A 21,685-nucleotide genomic window follows, 5' to 3' on the forward strand; every position below is an offset into this window, starting at 1 on the left:
CTTGGCTGATCTGACCCACTTTTCCCTATGTTAGCAAAAAGGAGTGCCAAAAAAATCACATTTCGCGACATTAAAACACTGAACTATCAGCAAAGAAGATCACTACAAACGGGAAAAGTAAGAACACACACAACAAACCAAATCCATCCAACTCCCCCTATAAACTAGGTGTGCTTGCTTACATACGAAGCGATCCGGCTGAACTGTTCGCCCGAAATTAAGCCATGTGGTGGGGTTTGTTTGTGAGAAAATTTGGTTTTTCGCAGACGCGTGCCAAAAATAAAACCATGATTCATGGTGGATCGACGACTGTGTGTTCGAGCGAGGTAAATTACAAAAGGTCGGTCCTCTTGGACGACAGGGATGGCAGCGCTCTTTGGAGCATCGTCCATTCTTTTTAATATTGAAACCTAACGTTAAGTCGGATTGGATTTTTTGTGTTAATCTATCTAAAAATAGAATAGATCGATTAAAGCTTGTATTCTTCCAATCAAAAATCAAAATGTTCGCACCGTAGAGGGCACACTCCGTGTTTTCACCGAAGTTACCCCGTAAGGCGCTCTCGGGTGCACCTTCAGTGAAAAAAACGGAGTATGGTTCTACCAAAGATGTTCTACCATGCAAAAATTGTGTTCATTGGGAAAATACTACCGACAATCCAACATGAATGATCATACAAATTACAAAGAAATTTCTGATCAAATCTCAAAACTGACATCTGCCACCGTGTTCGCGTAAAATATTTATCCTTGCCACGAACACGCGTCCAACATTTATGAGTTGGTTCGTATCTAACCTATTTCGGGCAAATTATTTCTATCTAGATAAAACATTTCTATGGTTTTTACAGATGGGATCGCTGCACATTTGAATCGGTCGTTATGGATTCTCGATCAAGAGTTAAGTTTAAGTTTAATGTCGGTTTGTCGGTGGAAATACTAGCTTTAATCTATCTATTTTTCTCCCTCTGTTCAGGTCATAATCACTGCGACCAATACATTGATCTTTTGTGATATGTCCGTGTCCTTTGTTTAGTGCCCTGGGCTGGTTCGTCTCCGTAAAATACCTTATTACTATGAAAAAGTAATGAGGTATTCTGCCCATAAACGCATAACAGTCTCATGTGGTACTATGTTTGTACTACAAATTGTGAAATAAAATATCAAACTTGGTCTGTGTGCCGTTGCAAATAAACGCATAACAGGCTCGTGAGGCAAAATATACTATAATACTATATTAATAATCAAAAGACTATGTTTATAAACAAGCTTTAATCGGTTTCACTCAATTTAAGACGCATGGCCCTTTTGCCCTATTGCAGTTTCAAAAAAAGATTTGAGATGACATTTTGAAAAAATCGTAAACTACTTTTGACGAGATATAATTTGCATTACATTGCTGATGTATGAAGGTAATAATATGAAGTTGCAATACGATGTAGAAACTCCTACAAATATCCACTATTTGGCATATATAGAACGTACAATTGTTAAGGTGGCACTCTTGTCCCACACGACCCTATGCATGTTGTTCATCGGATGCATGTCCAGTACTACCACGTTCTTCACTGCAACTTTGTAACTCTACTGTCTGTATCCCGGTAAAAACGCTCAGTAGCAAGAAACCTCTCGAGCTGTGTCTCATGGTCGGCTTACTACTGGGTAATCTGGAGGGGCTTCGCGATCCTAATGTGCAGTACTGTCACCTGACTAAAAGCTATGGAAAGTTTAAGCGACACAGTAATCATTTAATTATTTATTAATAAAAGCTATAGCAGGTGTGGATTGGATTTCTAATAGTAGTTCTATTGAATTTTATGGGTGTACAGTGGGTTTTTACTATGGGGGTTTGACGTACCGGTACTGAACAGCTGCCGTTGATTCTGCTCCGCCGAAGACTACTGTGCCGATGTGCGAGCGCTCGCCGATGATCCTACGTACGACGAGCTTGACGTAGGGCGAATCAAGCCTGACAGGGTGGTGATGTTGGAACAACAGATCGACTTAACTTGATGGCGATCTGCGGTCTCCTGGCGTCTACCCTCGTTGACGAGAATCACCAGAGTCCAGGCAAGGCCGGAGTGACTCTGCTGAGAGGTGTCCTCTTTTGCGTTTAGAGCCGCCTTGGCCCGAGGAATGCGGCGATTTTGACCTTGCAATGCCAAATCGAAATGATGTCCTTTACTGTTAGGATTAATATCCACTAAGGACCAATAATCCGACTCGTGTGCTTCCTGACCGACTTAGTCGGTTGGTACACAAAATGGCGCTGTACCGAATGGTACCAAAAAAAGGTCCTGTGAGGGCAACGGGGTTTATTTTTATTAATTATCGTACTAGTCTATGGTCATTCGATTAATGTTAGCTATCGGTAATTAATTAGTCAAGCCGTATTACCTGATTGAACAGATAGGTATTCCCGCGATTCACCACTCACTTTTATTACTTTAAGGACACTTGGTTTTAACGATCCGAAGCACACGAACGCCAGATACTGATCTTCTCGTGAGACGTTATTTTCCACCCATTTTGAATTCATAGTTTCGCCCGAATGTTGTTGTACCCACTGATAGAATACTCATACCCACGTACTGTTGTACGGTTTTATACAATTTTCAAATTTAAAAACAATTAATCCTACTAACAAATTAACAATTTTTTACAACGACTACTAACCCTACTAATCCAACACCAAATAACTTTAAGAGACGTAACGGTACATTTAACAACTATGCACAAATTAAAAACCTAACATGTTTTGTAACAAACGGTTACAACTTGCAATACATCCTCAAAGTCGGGTGATCGGGCTTTCATGGCTCTCTCAACCGCCGCATGATAACTGTCCGCCGCCGTAAAGGTGTGTCCGGACTCAACAAACTTCATGATAAGTTCCTCCACTTTAATATCATTGGAATTAATCAAAAGAATTAAGTGAAGAATCAAATCCCAGTTTTAGTTCTGAGACGCATAATTATCAAGTCACAGTATAATCTTTTTGGTGTCTTTAAATCTCCGAATTACGCGATGGAATGTGCTCGTGATATCGCTCGCAGATCGGCCAGATGTTGATTCATCCGATATACACGCTTTAACCGGGAAAGGTCTTGCATATTTGCCAACGGCAGGGCTGGTAGCAGGTCACTTTTTAGTGACTTGGTCACTATTTTCAAGCCAGTCACTAAAAAGTCACTTTTTTCATCAAAAGGTCACTAAAGTCACTATTCCTTAAAATTTAGTCACTAAAGTCACTTTTTTACGACCAATGTTTAGAGTAATAAAATTTACATTAAAAACTCACATCAAATCTCAGATTAATTTGGTAACAAATGTGTGTTAGAAAGATCCATTAAAAATCCGTATGTTAATTCTGTCGGACAAGAAAAGTTGCGAACAGACGGAAATGTTAACTGTCCAATTGTTGTTGACGAAATCTCCAATATTTTGATTTTTTTGATCTCGAAATGATTATAGACCTATCACAATATGTCAGAGGTTTCGAAAAAAGTTCTAGACCCAATAGCGTGGTTATTTTCCTTCGAGATCTTGCATGTTTTCCAAGTCTAAAATGTCAAAAAATAGTCTAGGAATGTGTTCAAGCTCTCGACATTTTTTTCTAAGGTAAGAAATTTGAATAATCTCTGACACCCGGTAGCTTTAGCATTTGTCCAAACTCCGAGAAAAAATCATGTCAAAAAATCTGGAGTTTGTTTTTAAGTCCATTAAATTGTATTGCATTTTAATTGTAATCCAGTACTACGAAAACAAATTTCCAGGTCTAGGTTTTATAAAACAAAATATGTCCATGATCATAACATATTTTCTATAGTTGTAGATACTAATTTCAAATAACAGACGATAGTGATAGATGAAGGAGATGAAAGTATAGAATTGATAGTTCCGTTTACTAAACATATAGTCTGATTACTAAACATATAGTCAAAGTCAAAATATTTTCTATGTTTCAGAAGCATTTAAATTGTTCAAGGACTGTCAACTTACATTCTATAAGTACAAAATATACAAAATTATTTCAGGCCTTACAATTTTCTCAATTTGGTTGTCTTAGAGATTTCGAATTTTTAAGTCCAGCAAAAAAAATGGTCCAAAACTCTAAAATGAAACCCTAAATCCCTAATTTTTCTCGATCGAGATTTTAAGTCCTAGACGCATTCAAATTTAGTTTTATTTCCGTGACCTTTCCATCTGGGATAATTTTCTTCGTTCCATAATACTGAGATGTTTTTTTAAACTGCGATCTACAAAAGTTGTCTAGGTCCCACAGTTATGAATTTGTTGCTATGTGTGTGTTACATAAGATTCTCTTCTTGGAAGGAATGGAGACGACCAGTGCGCTATAGTGGCTACAAAGAAGAGAAGGATTTTTTTATTAAGATACTAATCGCTAATCGCATCAATTCATCTATATCCTAGATATTTAAAATTGACTGTCCTAAAATTGTCCATATTTATCTAAATCTTTGAATTTGAACATTTTTCTCACCAATGTGTGATTTGGATCTAATATCAACTTAGTAAAAAGTTTGTTTATAAAAATTGCTTATTCAATTTATGCTTATTGTTTTTAGGGAAAAAATTATGGGATCCTTAAACCGTTTGTTTTATTTTTTAGAAACATGAAAAATGCGCATGATGGGTTTGTGAGTTTATAAATTTTCTCGAAGTGGCAATCGCAATCAACGGAAGATTGAAACCATATCTCTCTGATCAATAATTGGTCACTTTTTTTATTGTTTAATAGTCACTATTTGGTCACTATTTTCGTTATTTTAGTCACTAAAGTCACTACTATTAAATCACATACCCACTACCAGCCCTGCAACGGGAGCAAAGGTCTGATTAAATGCCAGCAGTCGTCGCGAAAAGATGATTGTTTTTCAGGCTTTCAAGTCTGGGAAGCTGAATAACCTAACTGATTGAAGCATATTTGATAAGATAAATTTTCACGATATAATGAAATACCTTTTGAAGATCAACAGCTAGAACGAAAGCATTCGGCAGCACTTTTTCCCCGTCGGTTCGGTGAGCATTCCGCAACATTTTGGCAATCCTTAAGAGGGGAAACACAAGTAAATTTTTTTTATTGATTTTTTTTATATTTTACTTTAAACATTTTTAAAAACTGCTACGAGCACGAGGAAGGAGTGATCTATGGTCCCGGTATCGCCGATTAACCGTAAGTTCCAGAAATCATGTTTTTACACAACCCAAACGCGTTTTTCTCGAAACGGTGTTTTCCAAATTGGCGGGAAAGATAACTCAAAAAGTTCTCATCCAAATGACTGAAAACCTGGCGCATCTTAAAGGAAATAGATTTTCACTCTATGTGAAAATAATTTTCAGGTCTGCCTAAAATGAAAAAAAAAAAACTGGGAAAAAAAAAATTCAGATATTTTTTTCTAAATTTTTAAATTGTTTTTTTTTGGGTTTTAAAGGTTCACATAGAACAAAAATCTTTTCTGAATAAGGTCCAATTGATATAAGTAAGTTTTGTCCATTTTTCAGGTCTCTAGAACGCCCGCCAATTACCAATCCCCACCGGGGGCGACCTCCTTCCGATGTGACCCCAAGGAGCCACAGAGGTCACACACCAATGAAAAAAAATCTCAAATGTAGAGGAAGATTTAAGCAATTTAATGCAAAAAACCCCAAACGTTTGCATAGGTAGCTCCATTTACTTGTTGAAAAATGTTAGCAGCAGGTGTTGTTAACAGCAGAGAAATTAGTACCTGATCGGAAACGTGGAGCGTTTCCTACTTATCGCTTAGAACGAGATTGTAGGATGCTTTGCGAGTCTTACATTTCCAAAAATTGGACTTGTGGTTTTTATCACAATTTGAACATTTAAATTTTTTTATGATCTTTCTTTCACAGGACAGGCATCCTTTGCGTGAGAGGAATCGCCACCATGCATGCATTTCGCTGTCATGTAGCAATTTTTGCTCCGTGGCCCCATCCCTGACACTTACGGCACTGGGTGAGGTTTTGGAAATTTCCTACTTCACTCGGACATGGAGCATAAGGCTAGCTTTTTCTAAGGCCTTAAGGTTGTTTAGATTTGTAGTGAACTAAATACAAATCATTAGAAATCTCGTTGCGCGAATCGCCAGGTCGGGATTTCATTTTCATTTTGATAACTTGAAATGGCATGGCTCCAAATAATTTTCTCAATTCATCTTTGATCTGATCCAGGATTTACCACACCAAGACAACCTTGAACAGACGTTTCAGTTTTGGTTTCGTAAGTGAAAAATTTGTGCTGTTTCTCAGTAAGATACTGGAGAAGATATTTGAATCCGTCCAAGGTTTGAGCCAATCACCCCGACGGCCAATTTGAAGTAAAAACTGGAATTAACCGAAGTTTACAAGTTCCGTGTGAAAAGTGTGGAAATCGGAAATGGTAATCATAATAGGGGGACTTTTTCCTTCTTGGCATTAAGCCTGGAATGTTTAATGGAATTTTGCCTGGCTGATGGATCATTCTCATAATCCGTGTGCATATCAAATCGATTGCTCAAATGAATTTTATCGGAAAGGGGGATCAAGCGATTGCCCTTTTCGTTTGCGTTAAGGCACCATGGTATCTCCAAATCGACTTCCAAGTAGATTACTATAAGAATCCAGTAGCGTCGCGTCCACATGTGCAACCTGTGCACGACACAGGTGTAAATAATTTGAAAAAATGCGTTTAGATTTGTATAGATTTTATGGTCACATTGTAGCTGTACTTCTTTACTCCAGACCACAAGTGATCATGAATACACTATTTTATAGTGTGGCTCAATTAAATCTTCCAACTTGGTTTGCTTCAAAAAGGATTAAATTCAGTTGGGATGGTCTGCCTAATCCCTAATGCATTGATTTCTAAGCATGTCGATATCACTACCATGACAAAACTTGTTAAATAGTGCACCTAAAAGCGAGCTTATTTGTGTTGCGGGTGGCAAGTTAGTGAATGGTCAAATGCATGATGTAAGCTAAGCAGACCTTCTATCAGCTCTTACATACAACAAATTTTCCATAATACATAGCGGTTTGCACCACTAGTTGTAATTGAAACTTTCAACAGTCACGCGTCAAACGGAAGCAACACGGAAACAGCAGTCTGGTACGCTTTGAACGTGCACGGTAAGAAAAAAGAACCCAAAAGTAAGTTCTTTTCACTCATCTCGGCACTTTAGTGCAGGAACCCAAAAGTAGGTAAAGCGGGTTAAAGTAGTTTTCATTTACTTTATTCCACTCGCTTTCTACCCAAAAGTAAGTTGAAGGGTGTCCACGATGAAATTGCCACACTATGAAATTGCTCTAACTTTTTAACCGTTGGGTAGAATTTAATGAAAATTTGGGTGGATTTAGTTCATAGTGCATAATTTACATCCTGCAAGTTTTAAAGTCCTGTGATCAAAACTCGCGGAAATAGAGTCGAAAGAACAGCTCGTGCGTGATAAAATCTTGCGCATTCATCACGAGAACAAGGATCTCTCGCATCGTTCCATCGCTAAAACGTTGGGAATCGCGAATTCCACGGTGTCGCGAGTGATTAAGCGGTTCGAGGAACGGTTGACCACCGATCGGAAGCCCAGAAGTGAAGGAAAAAGTATTCCGTACAACACCAAAAATCACAACCGCGTAGTTGGGGCCTTCAACCGAAATCCGAACGCCTCCGTTAGGGATGTGGCTAAGAAGCTGCACCTAAGCCGAAGTTTTGTCCAGAAGGCCAAAACTAAGGCTGGGCTTCGAACGTTCAAGGTACAAAAGGCCCCTAATCGCGACGAGAAGCAGAACAAGTCCACCAAAACTCGTGCCAGGAAGTTGTACCTCAACATGCTGACGAAAGTTGAATGCTGCATCATGGACGACGAAACATATGTGAAGGCCGACTTCAAACAGATCCCCGGCAACCTGTTTTTCACGGCCAAGGATAAGTTCAGCGTTCCGGAGCATGTCCGCATTCAGAAGATGTCCAAATTTGCGAAGAAATTCCTGGTTTGGCAAGCCATCTGCACGTGCGGGAAGCCGAGTGCACCTTTCGTGACCCAGGACACGATGAACGGACAGGTGTACATAAAAGAGTGCCTCCAGAAGCGGCTGCTTCCTCTCCTGAAGGCCCACAACGTCCCAACAATCTTCTGGCCGGATTTGGCCTCATGCCACTACTCCAAGGACGTGCTGAAGTGGCATGCGGACAATAAGGTCAATTTCGTGCCGAAAATGTTCAACCCTCCCAACACTCCGGAGCTCCGCCCCATCGAGAAGTACTGGGCGATTATGAAGCAGCACCTTCTTAAACGACCTAAGGTAGTGAAGACAGTCGAGGAACTGAAGAAAGTATGGGTTTACATGCAAAAAACGGTTGATTCACAGGTTGTGCAGAATCTTATGGCCGGGGTTAAGACCAAGGGTGCGGGCATTTGCGTATGGACTGTAAATAAAATACGAGTAAAATGGTAAAATGAAGTTTAATAGTTATTTCTCAATCCCTGAAAATTTGATGGCAATCGGATGAAAACTCGAATTTTGCGAATCAATTTTGTGTGTGGCAATTTCATCGTGGACATCCTTTACTAATGCTACCTAAGTCAAAATCATCCAAATTTCGGTTAGAATTATGTTTGTTAGAATTTTGATTTCGATTTCTACCAGTTGAAATAGCAGCATAGGTAGCTCCTTTTACTTGTTGAAAATTGTTAGCAGCAGGTATACATGAAGAATTTTAGCTGCTTGCACCAACATCGAAAATCGGAAGTGGTTATCATAATTGGGGGGACCTTTTCCTTCTTGGCATTAAGCCGAGAATGTTTAATGGAATTTCGCCTGGCTGATTGGTCATTCTCATAATCCGTGAGCATATCAAATTGGTTGCTCAAATAAATTTTATCGGAAGGGGGATCAAGCGATTGCCCTTTTCGTTTGCGTTTAGGCACCATCTCCAAATCTCGAGATCTCCAAATCGACTTCCAAGTAGAGTACTATAAGAATCCAAACGTGCATTTGCCAATCGTCTTTTGGGCCAAACGTGGCACAATCGACTTTTCCTAGAAGTCCTGAAGTTTTGGTTTAAGATCTGACCTACCCCTATATTTTTTTCTAATTTCCTGCAAAAAATCATCGAACCTTCCTCTAAGAAGACCTCCGATATTTCCCCACCGCCCATCTTTCGGCAATATTGATCTCCAATTTCTGTTCTCCCTCTATTTTTCCAACAGGTCTCCCGGCTGGTGATACTGCACGAGGAAGCCGAAGATGGCAACGCGATGCCCGATCTCAGCCGCCCGGTGCAGGCCGTATCGCTGGCGGTCACCAACCTGGTCAGAGTCGGACGGGAAACGATACACAACTCCGACGACGACATCCTCAAACAGGACATGCCCTCGGCGCTGGCACGGGTGGAGAATGCGGCAGAGCTGCTGGAAGAAGCGTCCGGCATGCTCAAAGTGGACCCGTTTTCCGGACCAGCGCGCAAGAAGCTGATCGAGGGATCGAGGGGTATTTTGCAGGGAACTTCGTCGCTGTTGCTGTGCTTCGACGAGTCGGAAGTGCGGAAGATCATCAGGGAGTGCAAGAGGGTGCTGGATTATTTGGCCGTTTCCGAGGTCATCGATACCATGGAGGATTTGGTACAGTTTTTGAAGGATTTGAGTCCGTGCTTGAGTAAGGTTTCGAGGGAGGTCGGAGCTAGGGAAAAGGAATTGACTCACCAGGTGCACAGTGAGATTCTGGTGCGATGTTTGGAGCAGGTGAAGATTTTGGCGCCGATTTTGATTTGCAGCATGAAAGTGTTCATACTGATCGCCGAGCAGAATGGAAAGGGCTCGGATGAGGCGGCGGAGAATAGGAACTATTTGGCTTCGAGGATGAGCGAAGAGATCCAGGAGATTATTCGGGTGTTGCAATTGACGACCTACGATGAGGATCAGAGCGAGTTGGACAATCTGACGGTGCTGAAGAAGATTCACAATGCAATGAACAATAAGATGGAAGCAGCTAATGATTGGTTGAAGAATCCATATGCGCTTCGGGGTGGAGTAGGGGAGAAGGCTTTGCGGCAGATTGTGGATAACGGGTTGAAGGTTGCAGATCGCTGTCTACCGCAGGATTCGCATATTATCCGAAAATTGGCTGGAGATATTACAGCAATGGCCAATACGCTGTGCGATCTTCGACAGGACGGAAAGGGAACTACTCCCCATGCGGATGCGATTGCACGGGATATCCGTGATAAGCTTGGGAATATGGAGCAGTCTGTGTTGAACGCGATCATGGGAGTCGACAAGGCAGGGCTCCAGCAGACGGCCCATACTGTTCAGGGTCGTCTGGAACAGGCTTGCCGTTGGTTGCAAAACCCCGGTCAGGATGATCGTGGGCTCGGACAACGGGCAGTTGCATTGATCGTTGACGAGGGTCGCAAAGTCGCTGAAGGTCTTGGTGGTCATCAGAAGGCCGAAGTTATGCAGCTCTGTGATGAAGTCGAGCAGTTGTCGCATGACTTCGGGCAGATGTGTTCTAATGGCTTGGGTCACACGGCTCAAGCTCAGGAGGTATCTCGTCGTTTGAACGAGAAATTGCATGGTTTGAAGAAGCAGATTCAGGACGCCGTTGTAAACCGCGTAGTGGAAGACTTTATCGATATTTCTTCCCCGTTGAAGCAGTTCATGGAGGCGGTTGCTCTTCCGGAAGGAACTCCTGGCCGGGAACAGAACTTCAACCAGAAATCCAATAAGTTGCAAAATTTCAGCGATCGTGCTTCCAAAACAAGCCGAATGGTCGCCGCCGGTGGTTCCGGTGGAAACAAAAAACTCGCCGAAGTCCTTCTGTCGTCTGCTTCGCAGGTCGACAGCATGACTCCACAGTTGGTGTCTGCTGGGCGCATCCGTATGAACTACCCAACCAGCAAGGCAGCCGAAGAGCATCTCAACAATCTCAAACAACAGTACGCGGATACGATCCTTCGGATGCGAACCCTCTGTGACCAGGCAACGGATCCGTTGGACTTTATCGCGGCTTCCGAACGGCAAATGCAGAAGCATTCGATTCTCTGCGATGAAGCCATCCGCATGCGGCAGCCACAGAAGATGGTGGACAACACGTCTAGCGAGGCTCGTCTTGCCAATCGAGTGCTTCTGGTTGCAAAACAGGAAGGCGACAACTCCGAGGATCCGGAATTCATCGCAAATGTCAACGACGCGTCCGATCGGCTGCAGGCTTCCATTTCGCCCATGGTGCAGGAAGCTAAGAATGTCTCAACCAACATTACCGATCCGATTCATGCTTCCAACTGGAGGGAAGCTAATAAGCATGTACGTATATAATTCAATAGCTCAAATCCAATCTAATATTTGTCGCAACCTATTTCAGCTTCTTCAAAACGTGCGCAACATTCGCAGTGCCATCAACAATGTTCCTGAGGTGCCGGAAATGCCGGATCTGTCTGCTTTGCATCTGCAGCATCAGCAGCAACAGCACCAGCAACCGCATCATGAGGCTGCTCCTCCGCGTCCACCACTGCCACGGGAAAACATTCCTCCGGTGCGTCCCCCACCGCCGGAGACCGACGACGAGGATGAGCTGTTCCAGGGAATGCCCAATGCCAACCAGCCCATTCTCATGGCCGCCCATGGTCTGCACCAGGAAGTGCGCCAGTGGTCGTCTAAGGACAACGAAATTATCGCCGCTGCGAAGCGGATGGCCGTACTCATGGCACGTCTCTCGGAGCTGGTCCGGGCTGATTCGAAGGGCAACAAGAGGGAGCTGATTGCCACGGCGAAGAAGATTGCCGAAGCCTCGGAGGAGGTGACCCGGTTGGCGAAGATTTTGGCCCGGCAGTGCACCGACAAGAGGATTCGGACCAATTTGCTGCAGGTCTGCGAGCGGATACCGACGATCGGAACGCAGCTGAAGATTCTGTCGACGGTCAAGGCCACGATGCTGGGTGCGCAGGGCTCGGACGAGGATCGGGAAGCGACGGACATGTTGGTCGGCAATGCGCAGAACTTGATGCAGAGTGTTAGTATTACCGGAATTCGGAATTTCGACGGTTAATGGATTTTTAATAATTTTTTTTTTAGGTCAAGGAAACTGTCCGCGCCGCCGAGGGAGCCAGCATCAAGATCCGCTCGGATCAGACCAACCACCGGTTGCGTTGGGTGCGCCGGCAGCCTTGGTATCAGTACTAAGTAAATCCTTCAAACGGGGAATGCACAAAGCGCTGCCTTCTTTACCTACACCAGGCAGGAGGGTAAATTCACCTTTTTGAACACACACACACATTAACACTTTCACAACAACGATAAGGATTTTGTTGTATTCGCGAAACTCGCGAATGTTTAGTAGTGACCGTAGTTAGTAAGGATGTTATCACAGCGGTTTTATATTCTTTACAATTTGTGTATTTATTAATTATTAACTTTCAACATCCGTCTCGTTTCGATGGAACTTCGCAAATCAAGTGTACTAATGATTCTTTAAAAAAAACTACCTGTAGTTGTGAACGAAAAAAAAAACTAACAAATTTTGACAACAGTCAAGTTTAAAACAGTCGCGAAAACGCGAATGTTTGGATTGAAAATTTTCGAGGGAAAAACAAAAAGTATTTAACCGGGGGAAAACAAATTGTTAGGGAAACGTTGCCAAAAAAAAAAGTTTGAAAGTAAAATATTTAATATAGAAAGCGGGAAGGGACAGCCACCATCGTTGAATCGTGAATAAATTTTACCGGAAAGCTGTTTGACGCGCAGCAAAGCGGCGTGTTTTTAGAGGAATTTGTCTATTTTTATCGATGTTGAATGAAAATTTTATAATAAGGAAAAATGACGTAAAAGAGATCGTTACTATGCCTATAACTAATAACGGAAGCGATTAGAGAGAATCAGTGTCGCAACGGTTTATATTATCACGCACTGCTAGAACTGTTTCAGAAGCAATTCTACTCTACACTAGTTCGGTTTTCGCGTAGGTGCAATATTTTAAGTATTCCTAACGTGCAACGGTAGCAATGATTTTTAGTTTTTCTAACGTAATGTTTACAATGATAAAATGAATCGATTTAACTAATTCAACTGATGATAGGTAGTTTACGAAACTATATAATTGATAATGATACAGACAAAGTTGATTGATGTAGGTTATAGTATATTTCTCACCCGAACTAGGCCTTTTGCCCTTTTCTTGTTGTAACTACCGCGCTTAACTTTTACTGAAACAAATGGCAATTTACATACATTTCTAGTGTTGTTTTTTTTTTACGTAGAGCAGGACAGTAACCATGTAGGGAAAACTTATTCGGAGCGCAGCTATTTTTAAAGCAAATGGTAGAAACGAAATAACTACAATCATTGTGGAAGCATACACAAATGGAAGAAAATGGATAAAAACATGTGTTGTAATAACAAGTGCCTATTTATATTCATTGTGAACAGTTTTTTCTTGTTCGAAATCTTTCAGGTGCTGACTGTTTTCTTTGGGTTGGTTTCGTTGCATTGCTTAGTTGAGAAATTCCTTATGGTTTGGTTTATATTACGTTTGATGTGTTCTTTCTTTATTTTGTTGGTCCTTTGTTTGGTAATTTTTGACCTGTCAACGCTGAATCTTTGTTAGCAAAGATCTACATCGTCAGTCGATTGTATACAATGAGAATCATGTTAAAAAAAACTATTCTTACCGAAATCGATTCCGAATGTAAATTATATGATAAATCAAAGGGAGGTACTTAGGAAATTAAAAGAAATAATCCCTCAGCACTTTCTATTTTCGGTGTGTCCTGTAAGGATATCTCTTCCCCATTCCGAATGGCGATTCGCACTGGTTTGATACTTAAGCTGATATTACACTGTTATTTACTAGGCTCAGTCGTGTGTGACACTTTGCGGAGGCAAAAATCCATAATTTTTTATTTAACATTTTAAACAGCAGTAAATCTAGGTTAGTATTAGGTACCAATTACTCGTGGCGGACTCGAGGGGTAACAATTTCGATAGGAAGGATCTAGGTAGGAAACAGGTTTCTGAAGCCTCCTTCAGATACTACTTTCGAACGGTTGACCAAATGCTGGCTGGGCAGGGGCAAGTAGCACAGAAACAGGAGGATAATCAGGCTGGGACACAATGGTTGGAAAATGTTTGGAAAGGAGGGGATGGTCACATCAAACTCTAACATCAGACAAACAAAGGAATTCGTAGATCGCCTGCATGTAGGGATGATCACGGGTTCCCAATACATCTCTTACTTCACGGAAGGGCTGTCTACCGCGGGCCACTAGGGTATCCAACAGTCGTGCTCTGGAGGCGTCAGTACCCGGGCAATACCAAACTGCGTGACGGATGTCATCATAACCGGTTCTACACCTACATATATTGCTGGCAACGAAGTTTATCCTGTAGAGATGTACGTCTAGTGAGTAGTGGTTGGACATAAGTCTTGACATCACGCGTCCCGACTTACATCCAGACCTTTGAACCACGCTCTCGAAGAAAAAATTAGAGTAATGGAATGTAACCACTTGTTCAATCGTTTTGCCAACTTAGAAGAGAACTCTGACGTACTAATGGGAAAAAAATCATCATGTGAAATTCTTTGCGAGAGAGTCTGCCTTCTCATTGCCTGGGATTGAACAATGTTAAGGGACTCATACAGACTAACAGAAGCATGACTGTCGCTATTCCCGGCCACGCCCATCTTTACCATAACTAGGGATAGGGAAGGAAATGTTGATGTTGCACTTACTTAACGAGAGGCCACCGACTTAGCGACACCCTCATAAGTGCTACGGAGTTGGAGGGTATTCGGTTAGGATTCACCTCAAGTTGGCGATGCAACCAAAAGTATGTATTGTTAATTTGTTGTTTATTTAATCTCTCGATAGCCGGCTATCTAAAGAACATATTCATTTTGTTTAGTGATCATGAATTTTAAGAGTCATGACGGAGAGCTTGGGATTGAACCCATGATTTTCTACTCAGTAAGCAAAAACGATCCCTTAATATTTTTATTGAGAGCTCCCAGAAATTGTTCTGCAGGGGCTTTACGCCTGCTAGAACCTCTAGGCTCATTATGTGTATGATATTTGGCAAATAATAAACCAAAAATTTTTTGACCAAATACTAAAAAAAATGGTTTTTGACCAGCTAATTATCAAGATATTCAACCTTCGAGTAGATTGGTACGTCCGCTCGATCCAACAAAAATCAATCCCTTGAGCGCATTGGAGCGCCTTTGAGTAAAGAGTTATGCTGGGTTTCGACAAGGCAAGTTATTGATCAAATCAGTTGAATTAATTATATGATTTGAGTAGAAGCTATACTGAAGATCCGAGAGATGTCGCCCCTTCAGTGGTAGGAAAATCATTTTTGCAGTATGGAGAATATCAGAAAATCCACGATTTGTGACTAAACATGCTTTCACAGAAGGAACCAAATAAACGAGTGTTTACCTTATCACCATAGTAATGTACTCGTGCAATTTTTGTGCACCAAAAACTGCCCATAAAGACGATAATGAATAAAAACTGAAAATTTTCATGTATTTCCAAATGGTTTCCTACCATTCCCATACATTCGAAGTGACTGGCCCTCTGGATGTGGATGATGTCAAAAACAACAAAACATGATTAATTAAATTGGCTTGAAGAGTTGAGCCTGGTTCAACTTTTTTTTTTCAATTCGTTGAATGGCATGGCATGGTTTCAACTGAGTTTATCAATTGACTTCCCTTGTCTAAACCCAGCTTTAAGATAAGATGATGTTTTTTTTCTGAATACTTCTATCGTGACCGCCCCTAATTGTGCGCATTTCAAGCATTCGTTCTACATTTTACGAACATTACTCAATGTTATAACCACAATTTTATTTTTCTCTGAATCACTGTTGAATAACATATCTGAATTCACAATAATATTTGCATTTTACAGAAATTAAGTGAAAATAAAATAAAACACAATCACTGAGGCTGTGTTCCGTTTGGTGAATTTTCACTTAAATTTGACAGATGGAAAATTTTCAAATTAACCTGCTATTCCACCAGACTTATTTCTGACAGACCAGGAATAAATTTTGACAGACACCATCTAAAAAATCAGACGATCAACAACAGAGGGATTTTCGAACATTATAATTTATTTTCGAAATGTCAAATTTAAGTGATAATTCACCGAATTCACCAAATGCAACACAGCCTGAAAACGTCAAAAAATCGGCTCCGTTAGCTTGAACGTTTGCACCGCGTTCGAAGTGTTCTTTTAAGGCTCTTAACCATTTGGTGGATTATTTTAACTTTTGGTTAAAATTTGACAGATGGAAAGTTATCGATTAACCCTGCTATCCGAGCGTGGTTACTTCTGACAGACAGGAATTTTCGAACATAGAAAATAACTTTCGAAATGTCACTTTTAACCACGAGTTAAATTTAACTCGGCAAATGGTTCACAGCCTAAATATCGAACTGAAACCCAGTAAAAGAATTGGAATATTTACCGCAGTTGGTAAGATATATTTGCATCAATCGTATCCTACTCAAAAACTAGCGGTTACATACATATTTTTTGTGCAAAATTACGATTTACCATTGCGCAGAATTAGGCACCATTGTTTTTATTTATGTTCCTAATCATGCGCAGAGTGTTCCAAGATCAATCGTGGCCGAAAGGATGTGCAGTACAACCAAAATCATATGGTTCTGGCCATGGATATGGTCAGAAGAGGATCTTTGGTTCGTAGAGTCGCAAAAGTCCATGGAATCCCGGAGAGCATTCGGAAGTAATGCGTCCAGGAAGCCCAACTGCTTTAAATAAGCAAAAGGAGGACCGCATCATCCAGTGGATAGTCGAGATGGCTAGGGCTGGCTTCTCAGTGGACTCCCAACGTCTGAAAACGTCGGTCGCATATTACCTTAAATCCACAGGAAAATCAAGTTTCCATAAAACGCATGCTCCTGGTCGAACATGGTTAACACTATTTTTGAAACGACATCCCAACATTTCCTGAAGAATCCCAAGTGCTCTTTCGAAACAACGGACGTATGTCACTGAGGGTAAAATTAGGAGCTGGTCTGAAGAAGTCGACCGGCATATTGAACAAGCTAGCTTAAAAGATGCCATGAAGCATCCGACTCGAATTTTCTATATGGATGAAACATCAATTCGACTTGTGCCCACAAAAGAATCTGTTTTTGCCGAAACCGGCGAAAAGTATGTGCACACTTCGAATGCTAATTCGGAAAAAAGAGTTATACACAGTTCTATTTTCTGCTAGCGCGGTAGGTGTACTTGCTCCACCGATGATCTTATTTCCGTACAAACAACGTCTTCCAGCAGAAATCCGCCCACAGCGCTCCGGATGGTTGGTCCATTGGGAAGAATGCCTCCGGGTGGATGACACAGGAGACATTTTTTGAGTACCTAAAAAATGTTTTTCACCCATGACTACTACGATCAAAGGTTACGTTACCCGTTATAGTTTTCGTAGACGGTCATAAGTGTCACTTTTCTCTCCAGACCACGGAGTTTTGCCGGGAAAATTAAATCGTATTAATATGTCTATACCCAAACTCAACGCACGTTCTGCAGCCTCTTGACGTCACATTTTTCAGAGGACTGAAAGTAAAATGGAATAAGCGTCTTATTGAGTTTTCGAAAAGGCATGAATTTTCACCACTATGATATGGTCAATACATGTACAACGTTGACCAACGGATTCCGGAAGTGTGTCTTTATCCGTGGAATCCTAATGCAGTAAACTATGCTATGCTGTTAACAAAAGAGAATCAGGAGAAATCAACCTCAGCGGTAATGGGAAGCAGTTCAATGGAACCGGCAACCATTCAAATCGAAATATTAAAGCCGACGAAGCCAACACTACATTGCATGGATTAGAATCCTACCTTAAGGTTGCACAATTGAAAAGATTTGAAGATAATTATTCAAATGCTGTTTGGTCTGGACCCATAAGTGATACGAACTTATTTTATGTGTGGCGCGAAAAGACATTTCGCGGATTTGAAGAGTCGGATATGAATGGTAATGTATGATATATTGACGGTAACAATGCGTAATCAATATTCAAATATCAATTATGTTCCAGATGATCGTCGATTCAAGATATGCATCAGTCGAGCAACAGTTCACCCTGGGTCCTGGAACATCAATGCAAAAGCAGCAAAAGCCGGAAACCATCATGCATGATGCGCCAAGTGATATCTTACAGCCAGGGCGTCACAATATCAGCTTCAATCGACCAAATCGATGCGACGAAGAGACTGCTGGCTTTCTTTTTCTGTTAAAATCGAACAGCTTCGCAGCATTCTAGAACCTCAGTCGGCGTGCACAAACAAATGTTCAATCGCTCGACTTTGATAGTTTTCTCTATCATGAAACACTTGAAGATTACACGTAATATGTTTAATTTATCTTCCGTCCACATATTTATCTAGAAAAAAATAACGAAAATGGGACATAACGCATTTTAAACCAATTGAAAGAGCGGTGATAGAGTGTTCGTGAAAGGGGATTGAAAGCCATAATGAGGTTTCGTTTAACTAGAAAATCGACGTTAGTTACATTGAAAGCGATGAGCAAAGCAACGACGAGAAGATCCACAGCCAGCCTTTCCTTCTAAGCGTCCTGCTTTTTTTTATTTTCGTTTCTTGCTGATAGTCTAGCTAGGCGTTATAGAAATGAAGCGTCGAACATTTTCATTCAGTTCATTTTAGAGCATCGAAATTGTAGAGCCCTGCTTACAGCAATCCAAAGAGTCTACCGAAGATTCTTTTGAAAAGGCTTTTTTCAAACCGTCGGTGTCAGTTCCATCAACAAAACCAGTGAAAAATTATCGCCCACGTGCACCTGTCGTGGCCACCAGTGAAGAGTTCAGAAAATATTTCAATGATTTGGAGCAAGTCAAAATCAACGTGGAGCAGGAGAGATTGGAGAAAAAAGCTGACCGTGAAAAGAAAAAGCAAATGCAACAGAAGGATAAGAAGCAGACCTCAAAAAGAAAGTAAAATTATCAATATAGAGTGTAATTACATTTTGCTTTCCTTTTACATGCAATAAACAATATATTCCAACTATTTATTGCTATTTTTTAGCTGCGCACAATTAGGAACAACAGTGCACACTTATGTCGTTTTCGTTTTTGCGGTGTAGCACTGGTGTAGTGTAAGCAGGAATAAGCGCGAGTCTTTGACAGCTCAACAGCATTTGCTTGTAAACAAAGGTGCATCCTATATCTACACCCTAAAATATTTCGGTGTACGGCAGTGTAGCACCGGTGTAGCTACACCGCAAAAACGAAAACGACATTAGATTTTTTTTTTTTGCCGAGATGGGCACCACCGAGTAGCTCGGCAATCTATTTTGCTGGATCTCAGTGAAAAATTTGCCGAGATTCAGTAAATAAATGGGAATTTTGCCGAGGTCTCGGCTAACAAACATAAATTTTGCTGAGATCTCAGTAAAAATTAATGCTGAGCCTGCTCGGTGGAGCCAATCTCGGCAAAAAAATCTAAGTGTGTGCGCATAATTAGGCACCCAATATCGGTGCATAAAATGATCGCTTTGGACACAATGATCGGTATACCGGGAAAAAACCGAAAGATGACAAATCTGGAAAAATATATCTCGTCCTGTCTTCGGAAATAATTAGATTTCAAGACCCTTGGACTGGCATTGATTTACCGGATACAGTCACTTTGAAGAACTATTAAGAGAATTTTAGATTTTTTTCCAAATCAAATGTGTGCAGATTTTAGAATGAATTCTAGAGATAACACCAAGGTATTTCAGAGAATATTTTCTAGGGAGCTTTAGTAGAACTAGTCAAGGGGTAAGTCATCACGCAGAAAAAAATATTGTTGAAACAAAAATATTTGAGGTAAATTTAAACTCAGTTTGTTCTGGCCACAAAAATAAACAAGGTTTATTTCAAACGTATTCCATGTTTGAAGTCATGTAATATTAATGTTTAAAATAAAAATAATGTTACGTTTATTTTAAAAATATTCGTGTTGAAAATAAACGTGAATATTTTTGTTTGGTTTGACAACAATGCGAACAAAAATAAATATGTTTATTTTAAACATACTTCTTATGTTCGAAAGAAACATACTTAATTTTAAATTATATTAGCATTTGAATGTAAGATAAAGCAGAAAAAATGGATTGCCAAGAGATGAAAAAACGATCTGCCAGGAAGATCCCGAATTCAGTTTGATTGCAATGCTCGTTGCAATGTAGGATTGGAAATGCAGGAATCGGAAGAAGATGAGGATGATGAGAAACCGTTGAGTTCGGTAAGGAAGGAGGATGAATGCAGCACTGATTTTAGTAAGAAGTTAATCCAACAAATTAATCAGTCGAGTCAGGATTGTGTGAATATGATAAAGCTAGCTGAAGTTTCGAGGCGAATGGAAAATGAGCGGATGAAGTTGGAGCAATTACGGAAAGAGCAAGAACACAAGGCAGGTGTAAATGAGGAGCATGTTTCGGATCTGCTTGTGGCAGGAGAGAAGATCAAAGACAAAAGCTCGAAGCAAACAGGAAGAAATTACTTTTTCAGGGGGGGGGGGGGAGGTGCTGGAGGATCCGGAATAGATTCAAAATCTATTTCGGATTTTCGTTTCCCTTTGTTAAGATACTTACCTAGGTGGGTTTTCGCATCCATGACCATGGTTTTATTGCGGGCCGTTTTCAGTTGATTGGCAAAGCTGGGACAATTTTTTTCCGAATGTAAACAAGAAGGAAAAAATGCAGGGCACGCTAAAAATCGTTTACCCAAATTCTATATTGTTGAAATAAACATGCTTCTGACTTTAATTCAAATATATATATTTTTGTTGCAAACATGGTTTTAATTTATTTTGAATTATTCATATGTTTATAGAATGAACATTTTTATTTTTGATTTAAATGAACAAAATTCGGTTCCGTGATTCTGCACATTGTTCCGAAATTAGATTCGACACAGCTTGGGCACATCCATCGGCATTCCTTCGGCACAATCTCGTAGGCATTGCATTGTTGAAAATAAATTGGGAACACTGCTGGACAACTGATTGAAGTTGTTCACAACATTACGTGCTGTTTGACTGTATATTCAGGACCATCCTCTAATTGAATATACCAGAGAAACTCAGACCAGCAGCTCACTTATAGATCTAAATACGAAATGTAGGTTCTAGAGTTAGTTCAAGCGAAAGAGGCAGTTAATCAGACCCCATTAGTACCCTTAATTCAAATAATGCTGCAAATCACACAAAACAAACTAAAGAAGTCTATTCATCATTCTCTATAGTAGGTCTCCAACAATGCTCCGCACCGGTTCCAATTCTTTCCGGCCGCTGATAGACCAATGCATTTCACATCACGAAAAGCTAGGTTTCTGGTCTGCCTTTGAGGGCACTATAAAACATTAAACACAGGACTTTTATTACCATATGAACACAAAACACCAAAATTTCGCACACCCGCCACTTCCTGCGTCATCCTCAATCCGATTTATCATTGCGATTTCAAACCAAAACATTCAAGGTGTCAGATCAGGTCGGGTTGTCGGGATGGGTATTTTACAAACAATCGCAGCTTGCTCTATGACCTTCACAATCGGTACACCTGCGGCACACTGACAAAAAATATGACCCAAGATTGGTGTGCGGAGTGACCTACCCCTTGAGAACTAGTA

General features: G+C 40.8%; 1 protein-coding gene across 1 annotated transcript in view; it reads left to right on the forward strand.

Moving 5' to 3' along the window:
* Positions 1–13,459, forward strand: part of Vinc (vinculin) — a 48,636-nt gene extending 35,177 nt beyond the window's left edge. The window contains exons 3-5 of the mRNA XM_065233145.1: positions 9,227–11,317; positions 11,376–12,023; positions 12,086–13,459. Of these exons, the coding sequence (XP_065089217.1) occupies positions 9,227–11,317; positions 11,376–12,023; positions 12,086–12,193 (2,847 nt within the window). The 3' untranslated portion in view covers positions 12,194–13,459. The remainder of the gene's footprint in view (positions 1–9,226; positions 11,318–11,375; positions 12,024–12,085) is intronic.
* The last annotated feature ends 8,226 nt before the right edge of the window (positions 13,460–21,685 follow it).

Source organism: Ochlerotatus camptorhynchus, unplaced genomic scaffold (assembly GCF_037179485.1).
Source record: "Ochlerotatus camptorhynchus isolate MF236.1 unplaced genomic scaffold, CSIRO-AGI_Acam_v1.1 ptg000391l, whole genome shotgun sequence".
In the NCBI taxonomy this organism is placed as follows: Eukaryota; Metazoa; Arthropoda; class Insecta; order Diptera; family Culicidae; genus Ochlerotatus; species Ochlerotatus camptorhynchus.